General features: G+C 36.1%; 2 protein-coding genes across 6 annotated transcripts; both read left to right on the top strand.

Annotated features, from left to right (window-relative positions):
- Positions 1–233: 233 nt before the first annotated feature.
- LOC145237569 (bifunctional 3'-5' exonuclease/ATP-dependent helicase WRN-like) lies at positions 234–16,798 on the top strand. The gene is made up of 27 exons (XM_080100489.1): positions 234–389; positions 1,078–1,214; positions 1,473–1,673; positions 1,897–2,164; positions 6,032–6,145; positions 6,211–6,267; positions 6,689–6,960; positions 7,281–7,348; positions 7,424–7,607; positions 8,027–8,216; positions 8,551–8,657; positions 9,114–9,255; positions 9,454–9,576; positions 9,644–9,745; positions 9,848–9,927; positions 10,175–10,357; positions 11,924–12,080; positions 12,153–12,312; positions 12,646–12,796; positions 12,875–13,064; positions 13,565–13,712; positions 13,999–14,180; positions 14,378–14,540; positions 14,928–15,081; positions 15,616–15,693; positions 16,164–16,353; positions 16,427–16,798. The coding sequence occupies exons 2-27, from the start codon at positions 1,093–1,095 to the stop codon at positions 16,514–16,516; spliced, it is 3,876 nt and encodes a 1,291-aa protein (XP_079956615.1). The 5' UTR covers positions 234–389; positions 1,078–1,092; the 3' UTR covers positions 16,517–16,798.
- Positions 16,799–17,336: 538 nt separating this feature from the next.
- LOC145237570 (uncharacterized) lies at positions 17,337–24,729 on the top strand. Of its 5 annotated transcripts, none has more exons than XM_080100492.1 (19): positions 17,337–17,567; positions 17,703–18,007; positions 18,122–18,209; positions 18,394–18,539; positions 18,899–19,072; positions 19,218–19,306; positions 19,372–19,483; positions 19,890–19,965; positions 20,085–20,178; positions 20,305–20,470; positions 20,975–21,191; positions 21,251–21,412; positions 21,552–22,534; positions 22,618–22,749; positions 22,865–23,030; positions 23,095–23,175; positions 23,537–23,651; positions 23,786–23,941; positions 24,003–24,178. In XM_080100492.1, exons 1-19 carry the CDS (start codon positions 17,450–17,452, stop codon positions 24,091–24,093), a joined length of 3,471 nt encoding a protein of 1,156 aa, XP_079956618.1. In that variant the 5' UTR covers positions 17,337–17,449; the 3' UTR covers positions 24,094–24,178. The 5 variants fall into 5 exon arrangements, with proteins under 5 accessions (XP_079956618.1, XP_079956617.1, XP_079956619.1 ...); XM_080100491.1 differs by having other exon boundaries at positions 17,697–18,004; XM_080100493.1 differs by lacking the exon at positions 24,003–24,178 and adding an exon at positions 24,211–24,319 and having other exon boundaries at positions 17,338–17,567; positions 17,697–18,007; positions 23,786–23,894.
- The last annotated feature ends 1,096 nt before the right edge of the window (positions 24,730–25,825 follow it).

Genomic DNA, 25,825 nt, shown 5'->3' with positions numbered 1-25,825 from the left:
CTAAACTTGCAGCGTGTTAATAGGGTATTTGTACCTTTAAACTAAAGCTTCTTGTGCGGCCCCCAGTTGGGAAATACCTGGTTTAAAGCATGGAATATCCTATGTTTAAAATACTATGAAACCGAAAACTCTAGGATTTTTGTAGCTGGTATGGGATACCACAGGGGAAGTCCCGTTTGTTCGCGGGAACTGAAGTATGTACTTAGTTGAAGTTCAAAATCAAATGTTGTGAAAACAAATATGTACTGCTTATTTGCACCAGAGTTTATCAAAAATAGTGTGTGGGGTCTTTATGTTCTGCTTTTTTACACAAGTGTTTATCTAAAATAGTATGTTGCAACACTGGAACCAATAATATATGTACCGACGAACTGAAAACATTATCCGAGGTACATGGTAATGGTATTGGTATAGGTTATTGGCAGTGTTTCATACCGGAACGAAATAAATATTTTTTGGCTAAAATACCGGAACGAAATACCGAAATGAAAAATATTCAAAGTACCGGAACGGAACGAAATACCGTTATATTTTATTCCGGTATTTCGTTCTTGACATTTGGCATGAAACAATTGCTGAAAATTTTGCACTGTTAAGATATGATATAAATTGAGGCTCCTACAATTTACATCCGTCTGACCATCATTGACAAGTGTTATGTGAAGTAACAACTACCGACAATAATTCTTGTGCGTTGCAACTTTCTTTCTTTTTTTGCTTAATAGTTGTAAAGACCAGTAAGAAATGCTCTTTTTTAAAGACCAAAATACCGTTATAATTTTATTTCAGTCAGACCGTTAGGAAATGAAAATATCGGTCCAGAACGAAATAACGAAATAAATAATTTGCTCAGAACGAATAACATTATTTGGTTTCGTTCCGTTCCGGTATGAAACACTGGTTATTAGGGCAATAATCTAATATTACGAACCCAACGCTATGGTCTCAATAAGATGTTGGAGTGCAAAGCACAGTGACTTCCAATCATAAGTTTAAATAGTGTGTTTGAAGCAACTGCTAAATGTAATTCTGAACAAAACAAAAGTATGTTTAATCAACAAAAGGTTTTGTACTAAGGGTTTGTGAAATAAGATGGAATGTATGGAAAATGTTATTGATAGGCTTATTACAATGTGTGATGAAGGTCACAACATTATTGGAGTCATAGAGGAAACTGACTTGAAAGAAAAAGTTTCAGTGGAAAAACAAGCATGGTAAGATAAACCTATATACATATGATATATTAGTTGTTTTTGGTCTTAAATCAAAATTTATGATTTTTAGCAAATATATATAACTTGAAAACAACCATAAAGAGTTATATTGCAAACTCTTCCTACCTCCTGTGTTGTGCCTGTCAACTCACTTGGTGTTTGTTACATTCATTCCATTCATACATTTCTCGTTGATTCAAGCAAAAACTATTATGTCAAAAATTATGTGTGGAAGACTGACTTATAATTGTTTTTCAGCATGGAAACATTGTTAAATCAAGTGTTTGACAATTTGAACAAACTGAGATCGGTGATTAACAACCTCAGCAAGGAATCTAGCCATGAAACAAGAGATATTAATAAAAATGTCAAAATTGAAATAAACAATAATTCTGAACCTGAACAAATTCTTGATACAATTGAGGCAACTCCCAAACTGTGGAGATTCACAAAGAAAGAGTGAGTTTTACTAATTTTTCAAAATTAAGCAATTGTTGACTAAATACACATTAGAAACTTGTATACGGCTTATTTTTCACCTAATGCACTTGTTCTCATCAGCAGCATTTAACTGGTTTAATAGACATGTGTAGACTTGTACATTTCTATTAATCTTGGTTAAATGAAGATGTAAGTTGTATTGGCAATTGGCATATTATATTTAGTTCAAATATATTTTTAGATCTGTACCAAAGTCACCAGATTGCATAGAAATTAACAGTAGCTTTGAGGAGGATATTTCTATCAAAGATCAGAGCCAAAAGAAAGTGTATAGCTTCAAATCGCTAAAAAATGGATCATCTGGGGATATCAATACCAAAGCTACCATATCAACAGCAGATGTTTCTAAATGTGATGCCAAAAGTCGTTTTGCTCACAGCAGCTCTCTTAATGCAGATATAGACAACATTGATGACTTGCTGGAAGAGGAAGAACAGATTATAAATGAGGTACAACTTTTTGTTAAACAGTTTCAAATAAAAATTATTTAATACCAAACAAAATTGTCTTTTAAAAAAAATGCCTTATTATAAAACCCTATGCAGTTTTGCAAAATTATTATGGGTCCCCTTCCCTGAAGGGGACACATATTGATTTTACTCAAATTTGTTTTTCTTTTTGTTTTTTTTCTTCCCAAAGTTTGTCCGACCTGTTTTTCCATCAAATGTTTGATGGATTTGGCTGAAATTTACACAGATGGTAGATATAGTTATGTAGATGTGCATTCCACTTTGTTTGTGTTAATGACCCCAGTATTTACCCCGCTAGCCCCCTAAAATGGGTTATTTTCTTGCCAAAGTTTGTCCGACTCATTTTTTCCATCAAATGTTTGATGGATTTGGATGAAATTTACACAGATGGTAGATATAGGTATGTAGATGTGCATCCCACTTTGTTTTTGTTGATAACTCCAGTATTTACCCTGCTAGCCCCCTAAAATGGGTATTTTCTTGCCAAAGTTTGTCCGACTCGTTTTTCCATCAAATGTTTGATAGATTTCGATGAAATTTACACAGATGGTAGATATAGGTATGTAGATGTGCATCCCACTTTGTTTTTGTTGATAACCCCCAGTATTTACCCCGCTAGCCCCCTAAAATGGGTTATTTTCTGCCTAAAGTTTGTCTGACTCATTTTTCCATCAAATGTGTGAAGGACTTGGATGAAATTTACACAGATGGAAGATATGGTTATGTAGATGTTCATCCCACTTTGTTTTAGTTGATAACCCCCAGTATTTACCCCGCTAGCCCCCTAAAATGAGTTATTTTCTGCCTAAAGTTTGTCCGACTCATTTTTCCATCAAATGTGGACTTGGATGAAATTTACAGAGATGGAAGATATGGTTATGTAGATGTGCATACCACTTCGTTTTTGTTGATAACCCCAGTATTTACCCCGCTAGCCCCCTAAAATGGGTGAGTTTGTATGGCAGTTAGGGGATTTGTTAACAGCCCTATGACGTCAGAAGCATTAACAGTTGTTGCTCAAAACACCTCTAGTGGTCGAAATTTAAACATTGGCAGATTTGACTGAAATTTTGCAGTACTGTTGATTGAGTCATGCCCCCTAGCCCCCTAAAATGGGTAAGTTTATAAACAATGTCGGAACTGGCTAAAATTTGGCCCCTTCTAGTTATTTATGTTTTTTATCTATTTTAAAGGGAAACTTTATTTTGTTATGTCCAGTTTTTCCTTGTTTATTTCCCATGGCACTTTTTTCTCCCAAACCTTACACCTTATGACCCTATCATTTTTTAGCTAATCAGGAAAAAGCAAAAATAATAAAAAGTTAATTGGCAACAATTTGAAAAACATCCTACTGTTTGTTCCCAATGAACCGGTTTCTTGGCTTTATCTACCACTAATCAAATTTTTTTCTCTTGACTACCTCCAATCCATTATGGGTCCCCTTCCCTGAAGGGGACACATGTTGATTTTACTCGATTTGTTGTTGTTTTTTTCTTTTATTTTCTTTGTTTTTTTTTCTTCCCTGAAGTTTGTCCACCCCACTTTGCCATGAAATGTTATGACGTCAGATGTGTTAGCCTTATGACGTCAGATGTGTTAACGAATGTTGATAATGACGCCTCTAGTGGTCAAAATTTCAAACATTAGCCGATCTGGATAAAATTTTACAGGACTGTTGCTTGGGTCATTGTGGTTTCATATTTTATACTTTTGGGTGTAAAACCCCATCAGTTACCCCACTAACCCCCTAAAAAGGGTGAAATTTTTAAACAGTGTTGGAATTAAATGAAATTTGGACAGTTTGCAGAGTTTGTCATTTATAGGTGTTGATTGTTGTGTTTAACCCTGAAGTCCCAATATTTACCCCTCTTGCCCCCCAAAATGGGTCCATGTTTTTAACAATGTCTGAATTGAATGACATTGGGATGGTTAGTAGATTATGTCATTTTTAGGTGTCGATTGTTATGTTTCACCCTATAACTTTAACATCTACCTAACCAGCCCCCTGAAATGGGCGATTTTTTAAAACTGTGTCGGAATTGAATGAAATTTGGACAGCTTGTACAATTCGTTATTTATAGGTGTCGATTTTTGTGTTTCACTTTATTTTGCCACTATTTATCCCTTCTTTTCTATAAATAGAGCACTAAATAGGACAAACTTCAAACAATGTGTGAATTGAATCAGATTTTCATTGTTAGTACTTTTAATAGCATGATTATTTAAGCGAAGATCTGACCACAGTTTTTCTTAAACACCAAACTTACTGATGGTTGTCTTTTGAAATGCATAGTTTTTAACTTTGCATGTGTGGGGGATCCATGAGTTTCTGCCTGCAGAAACAACTAAGGTTATAAAAGACAGTGGGTGGCATGGGACCCAATATAAAAAAGTGTAGGGAATATATTAACGTTTCAAAATAGGTTATAGTGTATGTGCAATTGAAATATGTGCTGAGCCACCCTTCTAGTTTTTATTATGGGTCCCCTTCCCTGAAGGGGACACATATTGATTTTACTCAAATTGTTGTTGTTTTTTTTCTTTTTTTTTCTTCCCAAAGTTTGTCCGACTCGTTTTGCCATCAAATGTTTGATGGATTTGGCTGAAATTTACACAGATGGTAGATATAGTTATGTAGATGTGCATTCCACTTTGTTTTTGTTGATAACCCCAGTATTTACCCCGCTAGCCCCCTAAAATGGGTGTTTTTACCCAAAGTTTGTCTGACTCGTTTTTCCATCAAATGTTTGATGGATTTGGCTGAAATTTACACAGATGGTAGATATAGTTATGTAGATGTGCATCCCACTTTGTTTTTGTTGATAACCCCAGTATTTATCCCGCTAGCCCCCTAAAATGGGTGTTTTTACCCAAAGATTGTCCGACTCGTTTTTCCGACTCGTTTTTCCATCAAATGTTTGATGGATTTGGCTGAAATTTACACAGATGGTAGATATATTCATGTAGATGCGCATCCCACTTTGTTTTTGTTGATAACCCCAGTATTTACCCCGCTAGCCCCCTAAAATGGGTGAGTTTGTAAACAGTGTCAGAATTGGCCGAAATTTGGATTTCTTGTATGGTATGCCATTTATAGGTGTCGATTGTTGTGTTCAACCCTGTAGTCCTAACATTTACCCCACAAGCCCCTAAAGTGTAAAACGTATTTGTATGTTACTACTGGGCACCACAAACGAAAGATTTCTGTTGCTCAATAGTGTTACAAGGGTAACCAGTTGTATGTTGCTCGTTGGTGGGTTGCTTGGTGGACGTTTTTGCGCCATGGCAGTATGACATCAGAAACATTAACGGTTGTTGCTTAAAACACCTCTAGTGGTCGAAATTTTAAACATTGACGGATTGGGCTGAAATTTTGCAGTACTATTGATTGAGTCATTGTGGTTTTTATACATTTCTTAGTTTGTGTGTCGAACCCAATTAGTTACCCTACTAGCCCCCTAAAATGGGTCAGTTTTTTAAAACGTTAAATAGGACTTACTTCAAACAATATCTGGGGTGAATCTGATTTTATAGTTTGTATTCTACATAGTATTATTATTTAAGCCCAGTGCCGATCACTGTGTTTTACCTTACAACACCCGACTTTCTCATGGTTATCTCTTGAATTGCATTATTTTCAACTTTGCATGTGTGGGGACCCATGAGTTTTTGCCTGCAGAAACGACTAAGGTTATAAAAGACAATGGCTAATATGGGACCCAATACAAAGTAAGCATAGGAAATATATTAATGTTTTAAAATGGGTTATAGTGTAAATGCAACAACAAAATGTGCTAAGCCACCCTTCTAGTTGTGTAGGTAATACAGTGTGTTACTCATTTTTAGAACATTGCACATGCCAATAACAAAGAATCATGCTTTGTGAAACAAACAACCACAAAAATAGTTACAAATAATGATGATGCTTTTGAAGATGACATAGATTTGGATGAAGTGGAGGTAAACCATATAGTTTGCTATAATCTTGTTTTGTCATTTTTAATATGTTTTGCTTGATTTTACAGGCTTTGGAACAGCATTATGTCAGCCAATCAACCACCATCCCTCAGTCAAATGCAGTGGTAAAAATCTTGTGATATTTTTATTTACTACCTAAAAATATTGTATCTGCTTGCCTATGCACAAAGTGTTTTATGTTTAATCTTTGTTGAAGCATTTACTTAATTTAAAAAGATTTTGTTTGTTGAGCACCACAATTATCTTGTAATACTTGCGTTGAGTGCTTGGGCACTGATATGACTGAATCTGTAATCAGTATTGTTTCATTATGTAGCTGACACGGTGACCACAGAGTCTTTCGCTACCCCGCACATTTCTCTTTTTCAATTTTTTCGTATTTTTCTTTTGTTCGGATATTTCGTGCGAAATAAACTTACTTACTTACTTACTATGTTGGTCAGTAGCTAAATTGTTTTGAATAATAGTTTTGGGCGTTTTATAGTTGATGTAAGCTAATTTTATGATTTTTTTTTTAATTTTTAGTTTCAGAATAACATCAGCAGCGATACCACGACTGATTATAGGCCTTCTGAATATGGAAGCTACCAAACCAGCTACCAAGATAATACACCTGAAATTGACCTTGACATGTGTGTTATTCCTGACAATGATTTTGATGACATTGATGAAGTTAATGATGTTGAAGATCAAAAGTTGAATACCAGTGATGGGTTTGACGACCCAAACTATATTCCACCTGATAAAATGTACATTGACACATTGAAAGAATACTTTGGTCATTCAAAGTTTCGTCCGTAAGTAATTTATAGATAGAGTTTAGCATGTGTTAAATGTTTTGTATTTTTGGGTCCATTTTTGCTGAGTTATATATATTATATTTTAGGGTTTACACACTGTACACATTGAAGTTGCTAGTTGATTTGTGTAACAACTGTATTTTAGCCTGTAAATTGTACTGTAAAAATAGTATGTTAACATGCCTGTAGCTTAAAAGATTGGGAAGCACTAATTTAGATCAATGTTCATTGACTCTCATATTTCTCCATGCAAAAAGTCACCACTCAACAAACATCTGCAGTGAAACTAAAAACTGTATTTTTTTTCATTGTTGCAGGATGCAGTGGAAAATTATAAATACTGCATTAAATGAAGGTCGAGATCAATGTGTTGTTATGGCAACAGGTAAAATGTATAAACCAACAAAAGTGGGTTTTAGGATTGCAGAGTCCAATACACCTTTTGTCATTGATGTTTTAGGGTATGGCAAAAGTCTTTGCTACCAATTTCCACCAGTATATCTTGAAACAACAGCCATTTGTATTTCACCTCTTATCTCATTAATGGAAGACCAGGTGTTAAAACTTGAAACAAGCAACATTCCTGGCTGTTTCCTTGGTTCAGGACAGAAAAACAAGCATGAGACATATTCTGAAATGATGAGGTGGGTCATTGCATCATTTTTGGTTTTGAGGTCTGACCAAGACTCTTTGGGTATTTCCGTGGCAATAATATTTATGGGTTTAAAAGAAGGTAATGAACATTTCAGGAATGTTTGTACAAAAATATAAAGTCTATGATTAGGACTGTGGTGTCTGTAGTCTGAATCTTGACTCTGACTCCCACAATTTTTTCAGGTATGACTCTGACTCTTTGTTAATAAAAACACCAATATATCTGACACTTGACTTTTCGGCATTTTGATTGGTATAAGTGTTTGAGTAATTAGATAATAATAATAGGTTGTAATTCTAAAAGAAAGTAATGTTCTATGTATTAATTTTTATTTTTCATACATCTGTGTAAAAACTTTTGATGTACAATGCTGTAACTGTATTTTTCACATTTAAGTTATGTTTTCAGAGGAAACTACCGTGTTGTGTACATAACTCCTGAGTTTGCTGAAGCTTGCTCTGATGTTTTGCTCCAATTAAATCGCCAAGTTGGAATATCTCTTATAGCTGTGGATGAAGCCCATTGTGTGTCACAATGGGGACATGATTTTCGAGCCTCTTACAGAAACGTGGGAAGACTTAAAAAGCTGCTGCCTAATGTAAGAGTCCAAAACTTATTCTACAGCAGGAGCATAAAAACCACTTGGGTGTTAAACAAATCAAACCATGTTCATGAACATGTGTTGACATAAAGTGACAAATCCGAAAAAGATAAATCCAAAATGCCAACCTATTCGTAACCATGTCTGATCTATCTTGCCTTTATTAGATTTGATGCAATTGAATTTAGCAAGTAATCAAAAGTAAAACCTCTAAATGGGACATAGCGTTCTTTCAATAAAATTAATGAACAATTTACTCGACCAAGTGTTATTACAGTTACACAATAATATTGGGATAATGTTTTGTTAAACTAAAGTTTATTATGCTTAGGTGCCTTTTATTGCTCTGACAGCAACTGCCACACCTGAGGTACGAAAAGATATATGCAATTCACTAAATCTAAAGAATCCAGTCGTAACCTGCACCAGTTTTGACAGGTTATTCTTTTTATAAAAAAGTCTCAATGTGCATTGGTTGAACTAAAAAAATGTTCTGTATTCAAAAAACATAGGTGTGTTGTATCCATCATAGTACAATGTAGTTGTATCTGTATGTTTATTGCTATGTTTTCAGAAAAAAATAAGATATTGTGTGCATAACACCAGAATTCTATTGCAGGTTCTTAAATTGTATTTTACCTTCATTGAATGTTTATTAACACTGTCTCTTTTCTCTTACTCCAACAAACTAAGGTGGCCATGCTTGCCAATACAGACTATGACTTGCTACTCACTGCGCTGATGAGACCCCAACTGAAACTGTGTGCACAGTCTGCTGTTTAGTGATTACTTATCATTTATTGTCTTGATTCCTTTATATCTCTGTTCTGTTGTTAGATTGTGTTTATGTAGCAGGTATGCCAAAAGCAAATTTGACAATTTCGTTTTTTACAGAGTTAACTTGTATCTTGATGTCTACAAGAAATCAGGAGATCCAAGTGCAGACCTGCGTAATCTGATGAAGCAAAAGACAGTACGTGGTCAGACTAAATACGAGTTTGATGGACCAACTATCATATATTGTCCAACCAAAAAAGTAAGTTTCATCCATAATCTGAAAATGCCAAAAACTTTTGGAAAGGGTGCAGAGCAAAAACGATGCAAAATTTATCAAAAGAGGGGTCAATATGGTTAACAATTTCTGTAACTGATAATTTAGGCTTAGTTGAATAAACACAGCTATATACCCTTTTAAAATTAAACGTTAAATGTTTTGTGTATATTTGTTATTAAGGGAACAGCCAAAATTGGTCAAGTTGTGAAACAACTTGGAGTGAAATGTCTGATTTACCACGCTGGATTATCGATGGAAAAACGAAATGAGGCTCATCATAAATTTGTGAGGGACGAAGTTGATGTAAGTTATTGTAATGCTTTCTTTTTGCAGTATTTATTTTAAAACAATTACAATTCCTATATTTTAGTGCATCATTGCGACAGTAGCCTTTGGCATGGGAATTGACAAACCTGACGTGCGACGAATTGTCCACTATGGTGCTCCAAAGGACATTGAAAGTTATTACCAGGTTGGCATTATTAAAATAAGTGGTATACCTGGTTTGGTAGATTTTTGTTTTGTTACCATAAACTTATTGGCGTCATTTGATAAAACACCATTTGTTTTCAAGGAAATCGGTCGAGCTGGTCGGGATGGTCTTCCTGCTACTTGTCACACGTTTTTTACTGCGGCGGACTTTAACACCAACAGGTAAAGACAAAACTTTTGGTATTAATAGTGCACAACTATTGCCTAACGCCAGGCAGTCTGTATCTTGGAACCTTTAACTATGTGAACCACAACAAATTCCAATGGTCTTTTTTCAGTTTTACATGCGATGTTTGTGACCTGAAAATGGTACAAAACTGCAAAACAAAGCTTCACATATTATGATTATGATGCACTTTGATGTATTTAGTTGTTTTAGAATCAGAATTCATAACTCGAAATGTGACAGATTCTTTCTCCGGGACATTTCTTCACCGAAGTTTCGCGATCACAAAGCAGGGATGATTCTCAAGATGGAACAATACCTGACAACTATGAGTTGCAGGCGGAAGGCAGTTCTCTCACATTTCGACAAACGAGCTGAGAGTAGCATTACTGGAACTGAGAAATGCTGTGACAATTGTCGCGCAAGGTTGGTTTCCATATGTGTTGCAACTTTGGGTCACAAAAAGCTTGTTATGGGTCCCCTTCCCTGAAGGGGACACATATTGATTTTACTCAAAATGTTTTGTTTTTTTTCTTTTTTTTTCTTTTTTTTCTTCTACCCAAAGTTTGTCCGACTCGTTTTTCCATCAAATCCTTGATGGATTTGGATGAAATTTACACAGATGGTAGATGTAGTTATGTAGATGTGCATCCCACTTTGTTTTTGTTGATAACCCCAGTATTTACCCCGCTCGCCCCCTAAAATGGTTGTTTTTACCCCGAAGTTTGTCCGACTCGTTTTACCATCAAATGTTTGATGGATTTGGCTGAAATTTACACAGATGGTAGATATAGTTATGTAGATGTGCATCCCACTTTGTTTTGTTGATAACCCCGTTATTTACCCCGTTAGCCCCCTAAAATGGGTGAGTTTTTAAACAGTGTCAGAATTGGCTGAAATTTGGATTTCTTGTATAGTATGCCATTTATATGTGTCGATTGTTGTGTTCAACCCTGTAGTCCTAACATTTACCCCACAAGCCCCTCAAGTGTAAAACGTATTTGTATGTTACTGGTCACCACAAACGAAAGATTTCTTTGGAGCAATAGTGTTACAAGGGCAACCAGTTGTATGTTGCTCATTGGTGGGTTGCTTGGTGGTCGTTTTTGCGCCATGGCAGTTAGGGGCTTGTTAACAGCCCTATGACGTCAGAAACATTAACGGTTGTTGCTCAAAACACCTCTAGTGGTCGAAATTTTAAACATTGGCGGATTGGGCTGAAATTTTGCAGTACTGTTGATTGAGTCGTTGTGGTTTTTACATATTTTTTAGTTTGTGTGTCGAACCCAATTAGTTGCTCTACTAGCCCCCTAAAATGGGTCAGTTTTTTAAAACATTAAATAGGACATACTTCAAAGAATATCTGGGTTGAATCTAATTTTATAGCTTGTATTCTACATAGTATTATTATTTAAGCCCAGTGCCGATCACTGTGTTTTACCTTACATCACCCGACTTTCTCATGTTTATCTCTTGAATTGCATTATTTTCAACTTTACATGTGTGGGGACCCATGAGTTTTTGCCTGCAGAAACGACTAAAGTTATAAAAGACGATGGCCAAAATGGGACCCAATACAAAATAAGCATGGGAAATATATTTATGTTTTAAAATAGGTTATAGTGTATATGCAAGGGCAATATGTGCTAAGCCACCCTTCTAGTTTTGCTCTGGCACATTACCATTTGGCGTAATGTGGTTCAACCACACTTTTATAATAAGTTTACTGGTTTTAAACTGATAACGGTCAACAAATGTACATTCGTTCGGGTTTTGTGCCTTGAATTGTGGTTTCAAATTTTGTACGAATTCCCGCTACATTCGTCGTGTTGGTCAAACGGTGAAAATTACTTCAGGACATTTAAAATATAGGGGAGCTTGAAAATGACACCAACCCAGTACAAACCCAAAACCAAACCGAACCCGATTTTTTTAAATAATGAATTTTGCTTGAATTGTCACCATATCTTGTTTTACGCAACTGCGTTCTAGAGCCAAAGGTAAGGGCGGAGCAGCTTCGGATGAGGGCGCAGTTATAATGGAGGACGAACATGATTTCGGCGCAGAAGCAAAACAACTGTTTGACGCGGTCAAAATTACCGGTGAACGATTCGGACTTGGAATGCCTGTCCAATTTCTTTCAGGATCGGTAAACAGATATATTTAAATCATTTTACCAAATGTGACACACATGAAACGTTTTTGTGGGTTTCAAATACAGAAAGGTAAGAAGATGTTCGATCGATTTGTTCAGCATCCAAGTTTCGGTAGCGGTTCTCAGCATTCGCAGAAATGGTGGCGAGCTTTGGGCAAAGCCTTGTTGTCTGAATCTTACTTAAAAGAACGTCAAATGCGAAAAGGTTCCTTTGGCGCTTCTGTAGGTAAGTGGTGACATAACTCTTTGGTGCTTACAATGTCTTACCATTCGGTGGTTCGGTAACCAAGATTTTATTTCGCATGTTTATTTTTTTGCCTTTATTAACACAAAAAAAAATATTGTATCAAATAGGAACTCGATTTGGCGTAAAAAGGTTTTGCTGTTTTTGCGATTGGCCATGCTGGCATCACTCTTGGAAAATATATGCTCAATTTCATTTCAGAAACTTTTTATTTTAAAAATTCTTCTGGTTTATTTGGCAATACAGTATATTATTTATCAAGCAGAAATATTTATAAAGCTTTAGGTTGGATTTGCATTTATTGAACATTTTCAGAAATCGGCCCAAAAGGGTTAGAATGGTTAGGAAAGCGAAACTTCTCGCCTAAATTGCCGCTTATGTTGGTGCCGACTATCGACCTCACTAACAGAGAAATGAGAACTTCATCCAATCCAACACAGACTACAGCCTCCACCGAAAACAAAACGTATATAATATATTTTGAATGTTGTGCACATGTCACCCTAAAGTGATATTGATTGATGTTTGGCCAATATTTTTTCAGGATCTTACCAACTGTTCCTGGCTCTGGTTCGCTCAGCAAACAGCAAATGGATAAACTGATCCTTGGTCCGTACTTGCCACTCAACCCGACAAACAACAAGAAACAAAGTATTAAATCATATACCGACTCTGACGAGCACAGTGGACCTCTGTATCGACTGTTGCTTGCTCTGCGTAACGACATTGCGCAGGTATGTGGCATGTACTGAACTTTTGTAGTCGAAAGAGAGTTTAGTGTTTATGAAATTGATCGGTTGTATCTCCGAAGTTTATGATATTTTTAGACCTCCGCTACAACATAATAAATATGCCCACACGTTTTTTTTAACCTGATATAGCTATTTCCAATATTTAAGAATTGTGTTTACCTTAGTAGACCCAAAATAATTCAATTTCCCCTAACCTTTAATCTCATCATGTCAACATCAGTATTTTGTGTCATGCAACCTTTTTTTCTAAAATGTTGTCGGTTTTACTGTTCTTTCGCGCTGCTTGGTTTTGCATTCATTCATTTAAGAATGTCACAAGTTGCTGTCGAAACGTCATAGTTTATGCAAATATACTGGCTTTTTTGTTTCTCGTTGTCGGTAAAAAATATGTCAAATATCGTTTTATAGCAACCTCACAGCAAAAAGTCGCATACGTTTTAGGTGTGTAACCAATGTCACAATAAAAAAGGTGTGCTGTTTAGGATATGGACATACCGCCTCATTTAGTTGCTAACAACAAGGACCTTTTGGAGCTCTCAAAAGCTCGACCAAGCTCCAGCGAAAAAATGAAACAGGTGGATGGAATGAGTGTGGTGAAAGTTAAGAGAATCGGATCACAAGTGTTAGCAGGTGTGTTTGGAAATCTGTAGGTGTACTTATAAAAATTCCAGTGCATTGGAATGTAAGCTCGTATAGTGATCTTTTTTGGTTCACTTGGTGCTATTGATGAAAAACTAACTTATGATACTACACGCAAAATTATAAATGCAACATAGTAAAAACAAATAAGTATATTAAGCTAAATTTAAAAGCAGGTTACCAACACTAGTGCTTAAGAGGAAATACTAAAACGTCATACATAATCACTTTAGTTATTTTTTTATGCTTTCTTGATTAACTAATCGTTGATTACCAGTAATCGAGTCATACTGCGCTGAAAACAATGCTGATCATGACAACTTTATCGATATGGACGACATGGATCTACCGGCCTCCCAAGCTCAACGAAAACGAAACGAAACGGGCGTTCCTACCAAACCGATGTCGGATTCTGTGAGAACTACGTATAACCTGTTTCACGAACGCTGCCTGACATTGGTAGGAACTTTACGACACGGTTATAAATACATTTAAGTTACAATGTCATTTCATATTTTAAACAGGTATATCTGTCTCAACAAACAACTAATAAACATTACTCGAATTTCTACATATTTAAACTCTGTGCACCAGGCTTGCGTTTGCAATATTTTGTGATATTTGACAGTTACTTGAAAATTTGTTTAAATGTGCAGGAAGAAATTTCAAAGGAACGTGGTCTTCAGTTATCAACACTCGGTAGCCACCTAGCGGATGCCCTAAATGCCGGCCACCCAGTCAGTTTTCGCCAGCTCGGAATAACACAAGAGTTAATCAAGCGAATCGAAGATTCCATCCGCCTCCCACCAATAAATTCTGGTGCATTTTTGTGCAGATTTTAGTGCGGCCATGACCAGTTTATTATCTGACTGAACATATTGTTATAGATTCACACATGCTTGACTTAAATGCGTATTATTTATCATACGTTATATATATACTTAAAATGATTTTGACCTTTGAAATGCGTATGCTTTACGAAACCCGCTATTTGAAGACTTTCACTTCCGTCCGGTCATCAAGTAATTCGTTCATACCTATTTCTGGATTTTAAGATTATAATGTTAAACCGTTAACACTTCAATCAAAGGTTATTTTCGCTTTAAATTTCTTACAAAGGCGCCTAAAAACGCTGATTTTAAATTAGTGTTTCACGATCCTCAATGAGACAACTTTAACAGTAATTCATTTTGTTAAACACTTCAGATATCAGCAGACTTGTACCAATCAAAGACAGGCTTGGGACGACAGTCGATTGGATGCAGTTGAAAATCGTGCGAACATACCTCGTAAAGTATTACGGTTTGTCAGTTACTACGCAGGCACCCGAACCTCAGCCCCAACCAGTAAAGCAAACATCGTAAGTTGTATCGTTGATCTTGTAATTAATTTCCCCAAATCAACACGGTTTAACAGCTTACAAACACTTAAGCGCGCGAATTATTTTAACGGGCGTCTGGTGGTAAAACCGGAATATGGGCGTTTTTTGTTCAAAAATACTGTGGCTTTAAATCCTAAAGAAAATATCTTCATGATTAAAAAAATGGTCTTATGTATGTCTTTCACCGCAGATTTTGTTTTTAGGTAATATTATAGTAGACTATTTTTGGCCTTCCGACAGCGCTATGTTTATGTTTAACTAAAAAGATCTTCTAACTTTAAAGGTTGGCGACCCCTGACCCAGGTGGTTTGGACCAGATTGTGAAGTTAAATGTAAATACAAATTTGGGGGGAATTGTCTATTTTACTGACATTCATTATACTTTGTCACATGACATACATTTTTTGAGCAACGACGTTATAAAACTATTTTTGTTACTCATTATCAACATACAATTTTGTGGCCCACAATGTCTTCGATTTTTCTAAATATTTTTTGTATTTTTGGTTACAGGAGCTTGACTGCCAACAAATCATCTTTTCAGCCTCCCGGGCGTTCCGGCGTAAACAAACGACCCTCTCCGTCAACAAGGTGTGATCTGGATATTTGCATTTGTCTGGAGTTATTGAAAATGTGTCGACACTCGCCCAGTTGGGTTTTGACCGCGTTTGGCGTTTTGTTCCATCCTTCAATTTCCCGTTCTTTGTTTGTGCACGCTTGCCGTTGCTAATCGTTGGTGCGGCTTTCAGGTGTTTTCGAAGCAAACAGATGTTTGAAAAGTACCTACTGGTCTTATACTGACAGATATGCGGGTTAACCGACACCAAACCATTTTTTGCAAAATCAGTTAAACTTGCATACTTGCAAAGTAAAAAAAGTACCCTCGTTCGTCGGCGTTGATAACAAAGAATATGATAAACTTTAGCCGTATTCGCCTGGTCAAAATTTTTGTCGTATTCGCTTGGTTATATAGGACAGCATTTAAAATTTTTAGTTCAAAACATGTGTTATCAATACAAAACTTGGTCGCTAACTAAATCATTACTCAAAAATGTCTGCAGTGCAGCGAATTCTTCCCGGCAACCAGCGTTACTTCCTACGTTACCTGCTGGGCAGAAAAAGAAAAACAGCTTTTCACGTCCGTTTCTCAGCTCACCTGCAGGGCCCTCGCACGGACTTGCAAGTTCTGCGTCTAATAATGCTTCCGGTGACGAAACATCGTCTTATTTCTCCGGCAAACGACCGTCTCAGGTGGGCAACGAATTCCGGATCAATTCTGTTGCCATTGATACGAAAATTGGCATATAAAACCCTATTTTTGCAGACAAAGCGAAAACTGCCGGCGTGGGGAGGGAGCGAAACAAAGACAAAGGCGAAGAAATTTCAGTTCAAACGCAAAAGCAAATTTATGTGAAGATGCCCGCGGCAGATTAGCGGTCTTGGCGACCTTATTTATTGCGGCTCTAAATAGAGCACATTTTGAATTCATCAAGCTGCCAATTGTTTTTCGATTTGCTGCTAAATGTGACTGTCCCTAGCACAACTGTCACCAGTGCCTGTAATTAGTGTCAACATTTTACCGTACGCCTATGCAACGATGTGTTTCTAACATGGGTGCTTCGTTCTTTCCAGTAGCTTACTGTGACTTTATGCGTTGGGAATGTATTGTGTTTCGAAATAAAATATCACTCTTTGACTATTGTTATGTAGGCTACTGGTAATGTAGGGGTTTACGTCGGACATAGGCTACGTCGCTGTCATGTACCGTCATAACTACATCGTTAGTGGTCCTGTGAATGGTTGTGTATGTTCAAAATCCAGCAGTTGGCAAAGAGCGTTCTCGGCAAACACTAAACAGGTTTAGTCAACAGGTGGAGATGAATCGTTGGACTGGCGTAACATCGCCAGGCAGCAAATCATCCCGCTGGGTTTGAACAATGACATGGACACAAAGTGACATGTCGAGACAAGATAGCGTACAAACGTCACACATCAGCGCACAAGTGGTCCCGGCTTGAGAGGGAATTTTACGCGCGAAGTTTGATTCCGTTTTTTTCGCGCATTGCTTCGCGGCCTTTGAACAGCACAGCGGTGAGCGCAGGTATCGGAATGTTTTTTTTCGCAGAGCTATCAAAAACAGTTTATTAGCTTGGTTAAAAACAGATAAATAAAATATGTTGTTTGTGGTATATTACATGATTGGATTTCGAAAAGTTGAAATATATTCAGGCTGATAACATAGTTATATTTATGTATTTCAACAGCTCGTGCTTTGGCGATGCGGTTTTTAAAATAAGTTTGTAATTAAAACAAGCTTAGACAATTTTCATTTAGTTAATTTAAAAACATGTCTCAAGAGGACAAGAATATGGATGTAAACGTTGTTGAAGTGCAAGATTTTGTGGAAACACAGCCTTTGTCAAGTGCAATCAAGGTCGCCTTACATGGACACAATATAGATGAAGGTATGTTTAAAATAAAACTATTTGTTTTTGTTCTGTTTTTCTCACATGTTCCTTAAATTATTGTCATCAAAAAAGGACCTAGTTTTTGCCTATTGTACCATCATCTATATATATAACTGGTGTTTTTAGCTTCAGATGATGAACAGATGGAAGAGTGTGATGGCATTTCCAGTTTACCATTTGTTGGTGAATCGCAAGAGATTGATGGTCGAGGGGAAAATCATTTGTCGTCAAACGATGTTATTGATCAAGGAGACAATTTGAAAGTTCAGTCTTTAAGTGATGAAGTTAATGCAGTCAACATAACACCAAAGAAAAGTGACACTTCTGGTGCTCATGATGGACCATTGACTCCAACAGCAAACCTTAAAGTTTTACTTCATGCTGCAAGCCCTGAAATTAGAAGCTATGAAAGAAGAAAAGAACTATTTTCAACAGTGGTATTAACTTTATGTTTACTTTAATCTTTTTGTTTATTTGTGGCAACCAAACTTGAAACATTTCAATTTAAGTGCAAATTTTTAGTGGTTAATAATTAGTTGTTTGTTGTTCAGAGCATTTCTACAGACAACAGAAATATTGTGGTTCAAGATCAAGAACAACTATCAATCATGGACTGTGACTTTGTAACAGAAACAGAAGGTTTGTTACAGAAAAAGATTATTTATTTAATAGTTGCCAAATAAGTTTCCTGTGCATTTACCGGTATATCCAGGAAAAAAATTGCAAATGTATACATGTACAACTTAAAAAAATAAGAAAAAAGATTCTGATACAAATGTACATTTATTAAATGGTGAATGATCATTTTATGCAAATATTTTAGATAACAAACCGGCTGCTGTGATAGAAAAAGGAAACACTGCAGGTAGTTCCAGTGATAAACCTCAAGCACGGCCATTTAACAGAAAAGAAAAATCACTTGGATTGCTTTGTCATCGTTTTTTACGACTTTATCCTGAACACCCTCAGGTAACTTGTTGGACTGTTTAGTTAATATGTGCTTATTTTTTGGCTGACAATTCTAATTTATTTATTTTCTTAATCACAAGCCCCTCACATGTTGCACAATGTTGATGAAACTATGCCTTAAGCATACCTGTGCTGTCTCTAATTACATAATATATACATCCAGGTTTTTTTTAAGGTTTAGTTTGGGTGACCGCTAAGTAGTTTTAAGAGACCGCAAGTGTTTCATTTAAATACCAAAAATAGCCATATTTGCTTGAATGAATTATTTATTAGGCTACTGGCAAATTTTGGGAAACCGCTGGAGAAATTTGACACCTTAAAAAACACCTTAAAAAAACACTGTATACATCTTCTTCTAGGAGAGCGTGTCAATTTGTTTGGATGAAGCCGCCAACAAGCTGTGTGTAGGAAGGCGGAGAATTTATGACATTATAAATGTTCTTGAGGCAATAAGAGTTGTAAACAGACTGGCTAAGAACAACTACATTTGGCGTGGCCGAAATGGCCTAACTCACACCTTGTGCAAAATCAGGGTAACTATATGTAGTCTTCAAATTAAAAAAACTACCGTTTTTGAAAAATGTGAAACAGTTTAAATTGTCGAGTAAAATATTGTAAGAGTACCTTTTTGTATCTTAAACCCAAGTCTTTTGACTCAACTCCAACCAATTTATTTAGAGGAAAGCTGAGCTTAATGGAGATGCAAATGAATTAAGAAACAACTTCAATAGACTGAGTGATTTTAAACTTCCATTATCTTCGAAAAGGTAAATTAGTCTGTGAGTTTTGTGTTTAAATACCAGATTTTATATCATATTGTTAATATTTTTAGCCCCACAACATCTTCGCCCTCCTCCCCAGAAAGTGCCTCAGCAATCAAAAGAAGAAACAAATCATTAGGAAAACTAAGTGAAAAGTTTATCACTCTTTTTCTTGTACAGCCAGTAAGTTTGATATATATTTCATGTTCGGTATAACATTAAAATTTAAAATAAAAGCTTTTGTTTGTGCAAAACATACTTTTTGGCTAACCACATTTTGAATTGGGTAATTTCCACAACAGAAGTATTCTCACATGCTAATCTGTATAAAACATCCATACAAACATAATTAACCATATGTGTGTTTGTAATTAAAGTTGGTATCATTGGGTCATCTTCCATTTTTTGCTCATAGTAGTGCTCACTCACTGGCATCTGGATTAAGAGATATAACTACTTCCTCATTGTCTCATCAGCATCCTAGTTAGCAAATTATCACTTAACACCACAACAAGAACCTATTATTTCTAAACCAATATCATGTTACAATAGTAAACTGGAAGCTGCATGTTTTTTGTCTAATTTATAGCACCAGTTGGTTTCCTTGGACATGGCTGCCAGAGTTTTAATTACAAATGGAAATCCAGCTGACAACAAATACAAAAGTAAGTTTCCACCCAAAATATATTTGCACCGGCATAATTATTAAGCATTTGGAAGTTACATTAGTTTTGTCTCATTTTTTGTAACAACCCGCTCAGTTTGTCATATTCAAACTTTTCAGCAAAAGTTCGACGGTTGTATGATATTGCCAACATACTGACCAGTCTAAAACTCATCAAAAAAGTTTTATGTTCAAGGAAGAAACCAGCTTTCAGGTAAATAAAAAAGTGGATGTAGACTGCATCAAATGTCATAGAATATTTTTCAAATATAATACAGTATAACATATACAAAAACCAAAGACACTTCTGGTGGTAAACAACAGTATGTTTTATTTACAGATGGATCGGTCCAGAAATAGTTTACAAAAAGACACCTGTTAAAGCAGGCAATGCCACAAGCCCCCAAATTTTAATGAAATCACCTTTGATAAATTTGTGGTCATCCCCAGATTTTAAAATGGTGCTACCAGTTGCCAAGGATGGCAGTCTATCCAGTTTGTGTGAAGTAAGTAAATGTTTATTTCAATTAACCATTTGGAATCAATTTCATTAACCATTTTTTGCAGGTGGCCAAACTTACATAACACAAAGACAACAAATGTTTATGAAGTAGCTTTAAGCCAAAAATAGTTATCAATTTAAGAGTTTTATGTTGATTGTAGAAGAAATGTTTGATTACAGAACTGAAATTGTGTCACTCAAAACACCTAATATTAAACTGAGACTTTCAGTTTAGTTAAATCAGTCTGTGTTTGTCAATATGCAATGTTAACTATGTAATAAAGTAATATTTTATTCGATTCAAAATGGAGGATGCCATTATAATGAAGAAAAGAGATATTACGTTCACTATGTTGCACAATGAAAAACACAGACTAACTCAAGGATACTGAAAGCCTCAGTTTAATATGATTATCCCTAGCTGTAATGGTGTGTATTGACTGCTTGTGGTTAAGGGCAGGTTATGTACACAGTTTTCAAAACACTGTTTAATAGTTGCTGTTTTTAGGTAGCGGAACAAGAACGTAAAGACATGTGTTTTGAGAGTCCAATCAAGAGAGGCAAGCTTTCAATTGCCACTCCACTAAAAGGTGGGGGTTATATGCTTGTCACTCCTGGCAAGGTGACACAAACTGGCAGTTTAGAAGTGATGGTATCCGAAACAGACCAACTTGAGAATGCTGAAAACCTTATTGGAAATGAAGTCCTTGACTCTTCATTTAACAGTAAGTTGTTCTGTGTACATTTTTGTGTTTATTTGTTTTGTAAAATGTTATTTTTCAAGGTGATGAAGTGTTTCGACAAGAGCTGGAGCTATTGCGTCAAAGATTTCCATCTCCAATGTCGAGACTACTGTCTGCATGCAATGTAGAAGAAGCACTTTCACAGCATAAGGAAAAGAAGGCAAAACAGCTCGCTGCACAGAAAGTCACCAATCAAAAACAAGGTATGAAAATAAAATAAATAATGTGTTAAATAAAAAACAAATGAGATAAATATCTGAAATATATGCCATTCTGTAAATGAAGAAATCATTTTTGGATTTTTTAACGGAAATGTGCTGAATAAACAACATATTTTGCTAGAATTGCAGCAGTTGTTGTGTGCTGAAACAAACTCACCAGCGAAAGTTAGCCTGGCATATCTCAAACAGCAACAACAGACAATATCCAAAGCTGTTGACAGCGTCACTTCTGGTGCTTATTCTTTACCAACTCAAGCTGACAGTGATCAGGGTGAAATGTCCTCAAAACAACCAACATTACCTGTGCTGCCATCTGCTTCAACCCCAAATCCTAAAACAATAGTGTGTAGTGATGGAAGAGTGCTTGTTCCAGTGTCCACTCTACAGCTTTTGCCTTCCAATGCCACTATTCAGCCATTGGTTGTCAACCAGCAGCCTGCTACATTGCCAAATTATGCATCACAACAGTACATTCCTCACTCCCAGCCATTTCCACCTCATATGAAAAAGGTCAAATGTCTCCAGTCTATTACAGGTCAAAAGCCGCTTATTAAAATTTCGCTAAACAATCAAACAGTGCCATCAGCAAAGGTTAATAGACCCATCAAAATTTTAATAAACCCTTCAAACACATTTTCTATGGCTGCCCAAAACAAATTCTCTGATGGTGGAAAACCATACCAACCAACAAGCTCTTTTGAAAATGCTTCCAATGATGCAAAGTCAGTCAGTTATTCAAGCAATGGACAAAAGGAAACATTAATAAAAAGTAAAAAGCTTGCTTCTGGGAAAAACTTTGTAAAGATTGATGTCAAAAAACCTTACCCAGGCATTACATTAACCTCGCGCCAAGAGAATACATGCAAGCCTGTGTTAACCAGCCTATCGAGTTTAAACAACTGTGTTCTCCCCAAATCAGTGGCAGAAAATAGAGGAAATGTTGCTGCAGTAGTCACCAACCTCGTTTCAAGGCTTGAACAGCATGGTTATCCTACAGCAGCCAAGCAAACTGCAAGACCTGCAAAGATATTCAAAGGTGTCACTGATTACTCGTCTGCTCTCAAATCAAAAATGCAACAGCTACAAACTAAGCAAGGTTCAAAGGTGGGAACAGTTTTCAAATGTGGCATTAACTGACCAGCAACTAAATATATCGTAATTGGTGGTGATGTTTTATATTTTTCTAGCCTGTTATTTCTGATTCATTAAAACCTAAGAAAAGGAAGGCTTCATCTCGAAAATTAAACATGATAGATGAAAATGTTGATCCTGAAGTCTTGGAAATAATGCTGCCAAGTAGCCCACCACCTCCAGTAAAGGTAGGATTGTTTCTCTTTGACACAAGTATGTATGTGCAAGTTCTTCCAGATATTTCTACAAGATTTTGTTGTGTTTGTATACTGTGGTCTTAAAACAGTACTGTCTCTTTTTCAGCCACTTCCTGAGAGGCCATTCGCAGGAAAAGAACACAATGATAATACTATGCAAAAAAGTGACCCGAAATCATTAAAAAACATTTATGAGGGTTGGGACCAGCATAGCTCTGCATTTCGGATTGCTGAAGATGTCGGCCACAATTCTTTAGTAAAAGAAACTTTCGGTATGTCTTTGCAAATTTAGCTCGTGTGGTGTGTTATAGAAATTTCCAATAATCCACTTTTTAGATGATGGTCAAACCACCAAGGTTCAAGACAAACTGTTTTGTCCTGTGCCTCAAAAGCACCATCTTCCCTCTCCTCTGTGTGGTGAGTACATAGCAGTGTTGTGTATCAACTTTCAAACTAGGTCTTTCATCCAGCCCACTTTTGGTATTCAGTGTCGCCAGGCAAACAATCTATACATTCCTAAATGCAAGTGTAAAATAAGTTTGAAACAATGTCTATATTTATTAAAACATGACCTAATAGGCAAAAGGTTGTTACAACTGCCTTGTGCTCAAATTGATTCCAATTGTAATCTTATTTCTGCCACTTTTGTTTAACTTGGGAAGAAATCAACTTTGGTTCTTTCTAGTGCAAATTTAAATATTTACAGTTTGGTTTCATTTTAGCACTTATATGCACTTGCATTATAAACACAAAAATATGATCTGTAATTTGTTTTTAGAACACATAACCCCTAGCCTGGTTAATACACCCATAAATTTTCCAACCACAAGTCGCCCAACATCAAGCATCAGCTCTTTGGGAGATTTGGATCATGTTTTCCCACATGGATCTAGGTATGTCAGCATTTTTTGTTTGTATATTATACTGACCAGCAACTCTAAAATTTTCAGCAGTATCAGAAGCCAAAACAAGTTTAGAACAATATAATTTGATTTTTGATACATATTAGGCCATGTCTCTTTTGTAGAAATGTTTCACCAAAAGATTTTGAGGGCTGGGTTCAACAAAAAGGAGCTTATCAAGAATTCACAGGATTGATGCTAAATATGCCAATGTTTCCTTACACCATAAGAAATGTGAGTGAAGAGCAAAAGTTGTTTCCTGAGTTTGTGCAGTATCCAAGGTAGTTGCAGTTTTTAGAAAATTCCTTTTCTGTAGTTAAACAGAAGGCAGTTTACGTTTAGATTTCAGTATATAAATGGACCATACAGTGAAGTTTTTCAACCTATGCAGCTGACCAATAACTGCACCCCACGTCACAGGTGGAATAAGTAAGTATACATGTTAAAGAGCAGTGGCAGAAAAATTGGCAGTTACAGGAGTTTAAAGATGTATTTTTATGATTTTGTTGATTTAAAAAAAAATGAAATATATGTGGTTTTGTCTTTACAGATCGCATGTTGCCGTTTCTACAGCCGCATCTCAAATTCCAACTGACGGTGTACTGAATACAAAACGTGTGTCTAGCAACTGTTCATTGACAAATACCCATAAAAGGACTAAACTTGTGGCCTAAAAGCTTATAAAGCTATCGTTTCCCATGGTTCCAAGATTGCATAATATTTAGCCTGTATATATTTTTGCGTTTGTACAATTACTATATGTGTAGAAGATCTTATCTGTATATACTGAAGAATAATTTTACAGAAAAAGAGATGCTGTGCCAAACCAAATGCAAGCTTCGCTTCAATGTATTTGCCATTTTATTTCAAAGAATATCAACTTGTGTGTGATCAGCTATGTATGTTTAGCGTCTACGCAAATCTACCCCATTGTTTTGTGTTCTGTTGGGATGAAATGTTTGGGTGTTGTGATTAATTTATTTGCTCATTTATTGCTGTTGTTTTACAAATGACTTTCACTAGCTGTGGAAGTTTGACATTGCTAATAAAAGCCATTCAATTTTTATAACATTTGTCGAACAATTCTGTCCAGTTTTTCTTTTGCAAAATACCGGAGCTAACATACACAGATTAGAGCAGCGGTTCTCAAACTGGGCCCGCAGTCCTCTGGGGGGCGCGAGGAGCCTAAAAAGTATTTCTATAATCTTATGTTATATGGGATCTTGCGAGTGTCTAAGCAAAAATTGGATAGACAAACGAGTTTTCTATAACAAGAAGTGTTTTTTACTTCATTTTCAAGTAACAAACAAATGCGATTTTTCGCGCACCATATTTATATTGTTTTAGTCTTGTTTGTGACGTAATAAATTGCCTTCGAAACATTATCACGCTAAGTGATCTTACAAAGCTAAATTTATTCTGTATGGTGTTGTGGAAATGCTTTCGAAAGGAATAAATTAACTTTTAGTTCGGTAACTGGACAGATTTATTTTGCCAAGATATTGTAAGACCCTTTTGCCTCAACCTTTTCAAGGCATATAAATAGTTTTGAGTACAATCTCATTTTTACAATTTGCACGAAACCTTCAGGTAGGCAATTTGTAATTACAAAATGTTTCCAAAGTTCGAATCATAACTTATAATCTAAGCTTATTTAAATTAATTGACCGACGTGTAGGTTTGAGCAACGACCCTTAACGTTAGTTTGTACGTCTTGTCATGATTAATCGTTTTTCCGGTGTTTCGCTTGCTCCTCGAACTGTTTTAAAAATTCGGCCGAACCCGAACTTATTGAGTTGATAAAATTTATAGCCTAAACTTATCGCCAATTTCAAAAAGGTTTGATTCAGTTGAAAACATCATTTAGAATAAAAGAGCTGTAGGCTACCCAAGCCGCGGAATAGCCTGCCGAAGTGTTCGGAGCCGGAGTTTGCCAATATTTGACGGAGTCAGAGTTTCCGTATAATTAGATCAGCGCGAGCAGGAGTCGACCCCGAGCTGATTTGCTTTTATTATTGTTTTGTTAAAACATAAAAATTACCGCATGTTGGTCTCTTTTGAGTTTTATCAGGAGTCGGTTTCTGCCCGGATCATTTGAGGCGGGTTTGGTCGGTGTAATGTGGGATAAATTATTTATTTTATTTGTACAAACTTGACAACAAGTG

This window comes from Phallusia mammillata, chromosome 7, assembly GCF_965637545.1.
Source record: "Phallusia mammillata chromosome 7, kaPhaMamm4.hap1.1, whole genome shotgun sequence".
NCBI classification, from domain to species: domain Eukaryota; kingdom Metazoa; phylum Chordata; class Ascidiacea; order Phlebobranchia; family Ascidiidae; genus Phallusia; species Phallusia mammillata.
Note: the sequence above shows the minus strand (reverse complement) of the source record. Positions and strands in the feature narration are given on the sequence as shown.